This window comes from Passer domesticus, chromosome 2, assembly GCF_036417665.1.
Source record: "Passer domesticus isolate bPasDom1 chromosome 2, bPasDom1.hap1, whole genome shotgun sequence".
Lineage (NCBI taxonomy): Eukaryota > Metazoa > Chordata > Aves > Passeriformes > Passeridae > Passer > Passer domesticus.
In genome coordinates, this window is record NC_087475.1 from 119684536 (window position 1) to 119695613 (window position 11078).

The following is an 11078-nucleotide window of genomic DNA, read 5'->3' on the forward strand; positions in this document are numbered from 1 at the left end:
TTGACACTTCATCCATTGAAGCTTTATGTCTTAGAAACTGATTGAACAAGGAGTGCTGTATTTTTTTTTTCAAGTGGGCACCATTTCATTGGCGTTGAACTTGAGCCTCCAGCACTTTTATGGTTTGTGTTTGTTCAGGAGTCAGATGTGCTCTGCAGACTTCTGCTCCTGTCTCATCCCACATGAGTTTCTGCAGAAGATTATCCAACTCAATATGAAGATTGTTGTTCCAGGAAAAGCAGTTGTTACATTTCTGTTCTGAAAACAGCCTCAATAAAAAGACTTACATGGTAAATTCCTCTGAATAACCTGGAAACAGCATGAGGAGCATTCAGTCCCATCTTACATATTTAATTTAAGCATCTCATAGTGCTTTGGACCCCTATAGTAATTCAAAAATGAGCTAAACCCAAGGAATTACTGTATTTCTAAACAAATCATTTTGAAGTAGACAGTCTCGTAACCAGAGGAAAGTCATTACGTTGGAAATCCATGCTGAGCTGTAAAGTGCATTATATATTCCTTGATGTATTACCAGAAAAATACTTATTAAAGCAAAGCATGGTAAGAATATTCAATTAACTCTACATCCATACAAATTAATTTTTTTCTGATATTGAATGTTTAGAGGTTTTTCTAATTCTGTAAAGGGTTTAATATTAAAAATAAAACACCAACCCCGCCCCGCCCAAAAAACCCAAACCAAATCCCACAAAAACTAAAACAAAGCACAAAATGTAATTGCTGAGATGCTCCCTGGATATTATCTGAGGGAGGAAAACTCAAGGTCCACCTTCCAAGTTTTAGCAGCCAACAAAATTATAAAAATTGCAAGTTTGCCTGTATCTCACCCTGGTTCATTCACTGTATCACATTTCCTCAGTGCTCACCTCTGGAGCTGATAAGGTTTAAGCAATAAAGGTGAAAAATTCTTGGACTCAGATAAAAACCATTTAGTGACACACTGAGCACACTTCATCTATTAAGTCTGTATACATCAAACAATATTTTTCCATCCATGTTGACTTCTGACTAATTAAAGAAAATCTCACCCTGTTAAAGTGCAGTGAAGAAGAACTTAGAATTGTTTGCTTTTTTGAAGTCCCAACCTACAACAGGTATGCAACAAATCCCATTTTTTAACTGTGTTGGATTGCAAAAACTGATTACAAGATTCTGCCTCCTTTTATTGTCAGTGTTAATAAAGAGCACAGGGAAAGCAAACTAAAGAAAGGCAGTTAAAAAGCCAGAGAAAACATAAAGGGCTTGTGCACAACTCTTCTTTACCACTTGCAATAAATCTGCAAATATTTGTGTTACCCAGGACTTTAATGCTAAGAATGAGACAGATAAAAAAGCAAAAAACACCTTAACACAGAATTCAATGTTAAAATTTTGTGTTTGTGTATGTCTGTATGTTGTAAAGAGCTTGGACAAAATCTGACAGAGGCTACAAAATGGCTGGTTTCTACTGAGAAATAGGTACTTCTGTTCCCCAGCAAATGTGACAAAAGATATTTATATTATTTGTACAAGATGTAGAGAGAAGCTTTGTGAGGTTAAGGGAGACAGAGCCATTGAAAGCAACTGAGATAATTAGATTTCACCTCTCTACAGAGGTTGTATAGAAAGGAGACATTAATTCCCTACAAATACATAGTACAAACATGTCCCACAGTTGCAAAATCCACACTTATAGTTTATTTGGATTAAAGAGTCTTCAGATCACCAGGTGGTTTAAAAGATGCTGTAAAAGCTGCCTATGATAAAACATTTTTCTTCATTTTCCCAAGCTACAGAATAAGTAACCACAAAAGTTGTGACAACAGAACAAATAAATATTCCACATATACTCTTCTCTTCTCTTCTCTTCTCTTCTCTTCTCTTCTCTTCTCTTCTCTTCTCTTCTCTTCTCTTCTCTTCTCTTCTCTTCTCTTCTCTTCTCTTCTCTTCTCTTCTCTTTTTTCTCTCTTGAAAAGTGTATAAATATAATTTCAGGCATGTCACTATCAAAAAATATTTAGAAAACCCCTTCTGTCAGCTCTGTGCTAGGACTGGTGTTCAGTGTTTAGGGTTATAAATATCTGTGCTCATTTCCCATCATGGATGAGGCTGCTGCATTAAAAACAAAAGGTTATTTTTTAATAAGTAAGAGGAAAACAAATAAACCTTTATTCTTTCCATAGGAAGTGAATAGTAATTTTACTGAACACCAGAGTTATAGAAAATATAATAAAAATGAAAGAAAACAGATTAATATAATATGTATTCCAATTCTAGCCAAGCCCTGAAGAGAATAGGTAATTATTTTCAGATTGTGTAGCTGATGTGGAAAATTTAAAATGCAATTGTTTATTTATTAGTCATTTGTGAGATCAAGGAACTGCAACTTCATCTGGTTTAGGAAGAAAATCTACCTTCATTATCAGGTTTTTGTTTTAGTAAAATTTTTCAAATATCATGCATATTTATATTCATCATATTTGAATTGATGCTTTTATTTGTAAAGGATAGAAATGGAATTTTTTAATGCATTTTTGTCCAATATATTGAATGCAACATATTTAAATCATTATGCTTCTAAGGAATATCTTATTATATACATTAATTTTGGTAGTGTCTTCGTGAAAAACCCACTTAAATTTATTGTAAATTAAAATAATAACAAAACTTATTCGAAACTGAAAAGGTTAAAGCTGTTTTTGAAAGAGCAATGATTATTCATTTCAAACATATTATTTCCATCATGAGATTAAACCTATGCAAAAGACCTGAAACTATACTTCAGCTACCAATAAATAGCAAATCAATCAAAAAAAACCAATATAAGTGAGTCATGAAGTTGTAAAAAAAATCCAAAACAAGAGAATGTGGATGCCCCTTTGTCTAATGCTTTTTTTTAAAATAATTTCTTAAATAGAAGAACTGTTTTATGGGGTTTTTTTTCCTGTAACTGGGGAGGTTTGACTATTAGAACCTTTTGTTCAATAACAGCCTTGAGATGAGACAGTGCTTTAATGCTCTCTTAATATATTTGCCTAAGAGATACACCATCATGGGATCTGAAACAATCACTATAACATATAAATAGATATTCTTAGGGAAGAACAAACCCAACTGTCCAAGAACATATTTCAAAGGGCTAAAAGACATATCCACACTAAAATCAGCTAAGGAGTGAGAAGGTGTATTATGAAGTGTGAGGGAGAATTGATTTTCCTTTTTGTAGCTGTATAACACAGAAGGCCAGTCATTTAATTTGTTACCATAAAGTCAATAAGCCCTGGTTTTGAACCAAGAGTAATGCTGGATAATACACAAAGAGCTGCAGAGGAATGAAACAGCAGGGGAGAATATTTCTGATGAAAAAACTCTACTTTAAATATAATCAATGTCTTTTGTCTTTTAATTTATAGGTTGGTTTTTTTTTGGTTTTTTTTTTTTGTCGTTGTTTTGGTTTTTTTTGTTTGGTTTTTTTTTTGTTTTTTTGGTTTTTTTGTTTTTTTTTAATAAATATTTTAATAAATGGTGATCACAGCACTGGTAGCTTCAGAAGGTTCCATCAAGGCTTTGCTATACTTTATTCTTATTTCATGACAAAAGAAGCAAAATATTGATAGGAATTTGCTAGACATTGTGCTAAGCAGTCTTGTTTAGGCATTTGATTAAGATTTCCTGTTCCTACTAAAGTTGTGAGGTTTTCAGACAAGTAGAAAATTGTTGAAGAGGGTGCAGAAAATCGCTGAAGTAAAGAGGAAGCAGGAAGAGGTTAATCCCTCATCTTAGGGACAAATTAGTCCAAATGAGAAAAGTAAAATTGTGTGTATTTAAGTGTGCAGTAAAATAAGAGTTTGGAGTTTCTTTTAAGTGCCTCTAGTGAAATTAAGAATTTCTGAACAGAAAGAGTGCTACCAGACATCAGCCGGGGTTCACAGGGGCTCAAAATACCTTTCAAAGAAGAAGAAAGTAAGCTTTATATTTTCATTCAGGACTTCCTACTCAATGCTATGACAGGTCATTTTGCAACAACATGATGACAGAAGATTAGAATTGAATGGTAATTTTTTAAAAAAATCCAAACCCTGCTCTAAGCATTTGAAAAGCTAAATTGATAAGGAATAACCTGAAGAGCCTCCAAGGATGCAGAGATTGCAAAAGAGCTGTGGCTTTTTTTCCTTAAGGAAAGAAAAATCCCCAGACTTGCCCTAATGACACAAATTATCTAATTAGCAGCTCTCTTTTAAAACCAGGGGGTAAAAAAACAAGAGTGCTTTGTATTGTTTACACAATAGCTGTGGAAAGACCAATGAAAAATCCAATATATATTCTTCTGACAAAGAAAATTAATGATCAGCAGCATTTACTATTGATGACACCCACTGCTTGCCAGGGCAACCAAAGTCACAATTATTTGACCCTTTGGTTTTACAATACTGTCTTCTCTTGCCTCTTTTTCCTCATCAACCTTTTTCTTCTGAGTCAAAGAACAGAAAATATTGTGTATAGTGTGCTAGCACAAATGAAATTAGCTAAAAAATCCCAATTATGAGAGGTTTTCCATTATCCTCAGACATCAGAGATTAACTACAAGGTTCATAGGTCATTTCAATTGCTTCCAAATGTGTCATGGCTTTAATCCTCTTCCCCAGTGTCCTGAGGAGGAGGGTGAGGGATGTATAATGATATAGAAAGGGATTAGCTTGTTTGCTTGGTTTATTCTTCAAATTGTATGACTGAATTCACGGTGTCACAGACTGGGTCAGCAATAATTAGCAGTATTTTCATAGTGCTCACTAACAAAAAAGAAAAAAAAGGGTTCTTGGAGCATTGCCCTGATGGAGGCACAAAGTGCATGTGCTCTGGTCATGCTTTTGGTGACAAGTCATATGTACTGCAGACAGCAGAGACATTTTTTGTTTTAGGGAAAACAAGATTTTAATTTATCAGGCAGGAAGATATTAACTGCATGATAACAAGAAAATTATATTTTCCACCTTTATATTTAATTGAAATAATTTGAAACCTGGACTAGAGTATAAGAGACATTGAATCTGTTGTCATATTAAAAATAAAAACAAAAAAAAAATCTAAACTGGATTTTGAGAGAAAAAAGCCAAATTAAGTTTATACAAATGAAAAACAGCAAAGCAACCAAGTATTTTTAAATAGTGAGTACACCAGAAATCACTTTTAAAGAGAAACTGCTTAGATAAACCTTCAGGCAACCAAAAAAAAAAAAATAAAAACAATAAAGTGATGTTCCAATAAGAATTTTCACAGATTTTCATGTCAATAAAATAGTCATTCAGTGGTTGTTTTCTCCTTATAGTTGTTTTGCTTGAACACTCAAGCAAATTAGTTTATTCACAGGAGTTCCAAGAAAACTTTATTGCATTCAGCAAGCAATCTTTAGTCTGTTTTAAACACCTTATTGTATTTTTATCAGAGAACTATCTGCTTGTAAGGAAAGAAAAAAGACATTTCCATGCACTGAATTCATCCAGCAGCACATCTCAGGGTCTGATTTTCAGACAAAGAGCTTGAAGTGCTGTTGGTATGATTAGATATTGTCATGCCAATTACTTACATAGAGTTCAGCATAAAAACATTGAAAAGCAAGAATTCTGCTGCACTTTCTCAGGTTTATCACTATCTCAATTTAGCCCCACCACACCAAAGTAAGTCCTGCTCCTTTTCATCCTACTGCACACTCCAGTCTTCCTCTGGGAGCACTCTGGGACAGGGATTATTCACCCCTGTGCAGCACAGGGCTTTTTCTGCTTCTGGACTTTGCTTTAGCACAGCAGAGCCCTGAAGTCTTCCATAAGCCAACGTAGAGAAGAAAAATGGTAAAAAACAGGCATATCAAAAGCATAAAAACAAATAAACAAACAGAAACCTAAGGTCTGCTTGGGAAATATTCAGTATAATATTATAAATTTATCTTATCTTTCAAAGGTGCACTAGGGAAATCAAATATTTCTTGCTGGTTGCGTGTGTTTTGTCCAGCTACCTTGAATCACTTTATTTTGTGAATCCTGTCAGTGGAACTTGAATTTGCAGCAAACCATTTTATGAGCACTCTGGATTTTCTCATTACTGGGTGTGGGTTTGGAGATTTTCTCTTACCTGGGGTAGTGCATTGTTGGCAAATTGGACCAGGGAATATATTCTGTGTTCCTTCCAAACCTCCTCACCTTCTTGCCCCCTGCAGATCTCAGGTGGCACCAAGTCCCACTGAAAAAAACCCACAATCTGAGAGTGTGGAAACTTTCAGGGCATTTGAACAAAAGAAAAAGGAGAGATGATGCTTTGGGGACTTTCAAAACCTTCAAGTAAACAAATACCACGACTTTCCCTTTCTCAAACTACATTTTGCTTCCATTTCTGCCAACATAACATCCTACCCCCTGAGATTATCCTAAATTTTGAATTAACCATTGATTACTGTTGACCTAAGAAAATAAAGCCTAAATTTTATTTGCAGTACCAAAAATTGTCAAAAAAATTTTGCAAAAAACCAAAAGGCATTTCAGCTGCAATTGATCTTATTGTCATATATTAATGAACGACAGTCTAAAAAGCAAAACAAGGTAACATTAAAAAAAATCAGATGATTCCATGGACTTTCTTTCAGTCTCAATTGCTAATGGATATTGTGGGTGTAGAAGGACACTCTAACCTTACGTAAAAATGTTTCATTGACTCTAAACTAACTTTATGGTATGTTTTCTGCAGGTTTTTTTTTGGGATTTTTTCTGGTTTGTTTTTTTGTTTGTTTTGTTTTGGCTTTTTGTGGATTGATTATATTTTTTTAAATAGTTTCAAGGAAAGGAATGGGTATTAAGAAATAGCTGCGACAACGTGATCAACTCTTGGAAGGAACCACAACAGATTAAAGTAAAAGAACTATTAAAGCACACATTTAGATCTTTACATGCAGGAGTATTTTATATACCAACTATGAATAAATTATTCTGGTTGAAAGGACAGAACATCTTACACTGGAATCTCTGTGGGATTTACTGAAGAACTTTAAAATGGCAATAGTAGAAAACCTGAAAATAAAATTTCTTCAATATCACATTGCTGCTCATCTTCCTTTTTGCATTAATGGTCAGCTACACCCACTTTCTTCAATGGTAATGCCATCAGCAGTAAACAAAAATATGTTACGGAAGAGAATCTCAGGGGAAGACCATAACATTTAGACTGCAGTTCCACGTACTTCTGGAATTAAATGAAATGACAACAAAAATTAACCTATTTTCTTGACATACAAAATTTTCTGAATTCTACCCCTGAACATGGTAATTATATTTCTGTTTTGGTTTACCCTGTTTCATAAAATCTATATTCCAGTGTTTTGGTCTTCCAGTATTTTCTACAGAAAGATAAAATTGCTGTGACTTACTTTTCATATTTCTTTCTGTAAAAGCAAAGTTATCCATGCAAAACTCAACAAAATAAATAATATTAATTAAAGAGAATGCAATGGACATTCTGCTTCATTACACTTGTAACAAATCATTATCATATAAAAATGAGGAGAATTAAATTGCATTAAAAATCAGAAAGATGAAGACACCGGTGATTTTAATCAGTTTTATAACTTTTCATGTCATTTGTAGACAATTCAAACTGTCAAGCATACCCCAATAAAGAAAATCTAAAATGGCAAATTACCTTTTGAGATGAAAATTATTACTAAGAAACCATAATCGCATAATAGTATATCACATAATATCTGTTATATTAAAAATTAATTGAGAAATGATTCATGTGTTGCAAGAATAACACATACTCAAAATCCAAAATTAGATATAGCTTCACTTCATTACAGTTGAAATTAACTGTTTAGGTTATATGATAGAATAAATAATGCCAGTGAATTCTTAATTTATGAAATTATATGCTCAATTCTATACTGAAAGAGCTATGAGGAATCAAAGTCTTCAATATTAATCCAGTTAAAATTAATTAACTGATTATAGAGTTTATCTTACATTTCGCTCTTATATATACACAGTTTGAGCTTGTGTGCAAGTATACAGAAAACATATATTCTTACCTCTTTTACAGATTTTGAGTTCTTCTTGCTGAAGGGAATTAAGCATAGGAGACAGTTGATTTTGATTAACCTTTAATGTATTTGCACAGCTCAAAACATCATTTGCTCTGCAAATGTTGCCCATGCTACACATATCCATTAGAAACTGCAATAATGCTCCATGTCACACCTCCATTTAATGACTACTTTTTTAGATCTCACTTATCAGTAGAGATTTGTTTACCATGGATAGAAATAACTCTTGTTCACTAATTCCCATCACAACTGGAGGATTAAGTTTTGTTTGCTAATTTGTATGGATATACGACAGAAAACTGTAGAGGTAATGTAGATGTTAATCTGATTATATCTTCAGCTTCCACAACTTACACATGAATTGCAACAGAAAAAATAAACATTAAAAAAAAAACCCCAAACCCAAATAAACAAACAAAAAGAACTGACACTGAACTGCACACAATGGAATTGTATTTTTAAGCAATTATCACAATAAATATTTAGTAAGAGTTTTCAATCAATGAACATCTGTGGAAATGTTGAGGTCTTGAAATGGCCTAAGTTCTCCACAAATTACATGTTCTTCCTATTCCACAAACAAGGGAAAAGAAAATTAATAGGAAACATTTATTACTATATAAACAAGTTTACAGATTAAAAACTTTTAATATAAAGGATACCTAAAATAAGACATGAAGAGGTCAGCAGCTCTGTAATTGATTCAGTACTTACATCAGTTTAGTGAAATAGAAGTATTTTAAAAACATTTTCTTAAAGATAAATATTAAAACAGCCACCGGGGAAACCAGACCATTTGGAATTTATATAAAGCACACATTTCTGAGAGGTATTTTTTCTGACTAGGTGCACTCTATGAAGGCTAATTTCCTTTACATGATACAAGAGGACTGAAACCCAAGAGAAACAGTTCCTGACATCTTTTAGTTGCTGCTATTTTCTCTCATGACCTTTTTATCCTCCTTCTTATGTCAGCAGAAGTGTCTTGATGCATGCAAGTTAAAACTAGCCCAGAAATAAATAAATAGAAATAAAAATTTAGAATTGCTCTTTGCAGTAACAGTTGGTAGTAGCTAAATGTTCCTGAAAGTTATCCTCTATCCTTTAAAGCTTCTTTATTATTTTTACTTGCTTGGCGGGCTTTATTTCTTCTTGTTGTTCTGTTAAATGCTTAAATCTTGATTTAGGGAGATAAGATTAAGTGAGACTGACAGACCTGTAGTTTTTGGGGTCCTCTTTCTTCAGGATGACTTTAAACAGCTTCCACTCAGGTGGGACCTCTCTGGATTCTCAGGACTGCTCAAAAATTATTGGGTCCTCAAAAATCATCATCATCTTTCTGTCCCTATTCGTAGTACAACTGCTTATCTTCTTGAAGACAGCCATAGACAAGAGCAGATGGATTTGAGAATCACTGCCCTGGCCTGGCCATAGAGGACCAGAAAGAAGCAATGGTTTGAAACCAGAGTCCCCTGCGCACAACCTGTGCACCTCTTCTTCCAGAAAAATTAGGAATTCATGAGCTGTGAGAGACTGAGACTGAAGGTGCTGAGTAAAAACTTAACAGCTGTAGGTTCACAGCTCAAAATCAGCCCCCCACAAAACCTCTTACCTTGAATGACTTGATTTTGTAGTCTTTGTGGAACTCTTTTGGAGGAGAAGGGCAGAAAAGCTGCTTTCCATTGTCATCCCTGCAGAAAGCAGGCCACAGAGGACAGGGATTGAGGCTCATGGAAAGAGAATGAAGAGAGATTGATTATACATGTAGGACTACACTGAAGTTCTGAATTAGGGGTCCCATAGGGAGTCTGGGGAGGTCTCCAACTAGAACGTGCAAAGGTGAAAAAAAGAATATTGATAAAGGTGACAGGGGTTTGTGAGGATTAATTCTGCAAAGCCCTTTAGAAGGACTTGAGTCTTTTAGGAGTGCCTGGAAACCTCAGAAAACTGCTGAAAGGAGTGATGGAGAAAGGAGGCAGCTCTTTCATCTAAAACCTTGCTTCAGAAGTGGGTTACACCCTGTCCCCTTCCACATCCTCATTTGCTGTGAGAAATGCATTAAGAGCCACGAAACAGAGTCATCTCTCTTCCCTTAAAATTTGATTTCTAAACTACTTAAGCAATGACTAGGAAGTGGATTAATTATATCACTTTAACAACTTGTCTCCAAGCAAATATAGACTTACTATCACAAATACCTTTTTCATGTCTTCCTCAGTTTTATTCCTGAAAAAACCATGAAAAACAAATTAAAAAATGAACAACAAACGAAATTTTACCATTTTCTGCCTTTAACTTAATAAGCATGCCTGACATAGTTCTTATGGATTTTTTTCTCATTGATTAATTGCACCAGAGGTTTGTGGGGTTTTTTTGTTTTGTTTTGTTTGTTGTTGTTGTTGTTGTTTGGGGGTTTTTTGTTTGTTTGTTTGGTTTGGGTTTTTTTGTTTGTTTTGGTTTGGTTTTTGGGGGGTTTTTTGGGTTTTTTTGTGGGTTTTTTTGTTTGGTTTTTTTTGTTGTTGTTGTTTTGGGGTTTTTTTCACTTTCCTGTAAATATTAAAACAAGCACACTCCAGTCACTGCAAGACACCATCGCTGTGAAGGGTTTCTGGAAGCACAACCTGCACTGAATTAAACTTGTAGAGGAATTTCAGCAGAAACAGGCTGCTCTCTAGAATTAATAAAAGCTCAGCCTCTATTTGTGGTTTACAGCAGTCTTATTCATCAGCAGCTTGTTGAATTATTATTCACTATTTTGAAAGCTGGATCTAAGTTCATCTGACACAAACTGAACATTTCCTCAGAAGTGAGAAGTTCCACTTCAACACTGAATTTCAGGCTCTCTTAATACATTTTCTCCAATACTAATGGTTTTCATACTTTCAAAAGAGATACAGCAGTTTCTTCTACTAAAGCTGTTCCAGCAGAAATGCCTTTGACATGCCATCTTAAAGAACATATTGTATATAGAACAACTGCTAAAGAAAGCCAC

The 11078-nt window shown here is 34.2% G+C and overlaps 1 protein-coding gene across 1 annotated transcript; it reads right to left on the reverse strand.

Annotated features, from left to right (window-relative positions):
• Positions 1-761: 761 nt before the first annotated feature.
• LOC135295635 (inner centromere protein-like) lies at positions 762-10416 on the reverse strand. Its single transcript, XM_064411342.1, has 4 exons — positions 9699-10416; positions 8072-8099; positions 6130-6237; positions 762-1970 (listed from the first exon to the last, which is right to left on the reverse strand). The coding sequence occupies exons 1-4, from the start codon at positions 9773-9775 to the stop codon at positions 1794-1796; spliced, it is 390 nt and encodes a 129-aa protein (XP_064267412.1). The 5' UTR covers positions 9776-10416; the 3' UTR covers positions 762-1793.
• Between the last annotated feature and the right edge of the window lie 662 nt (positions 10417-11078).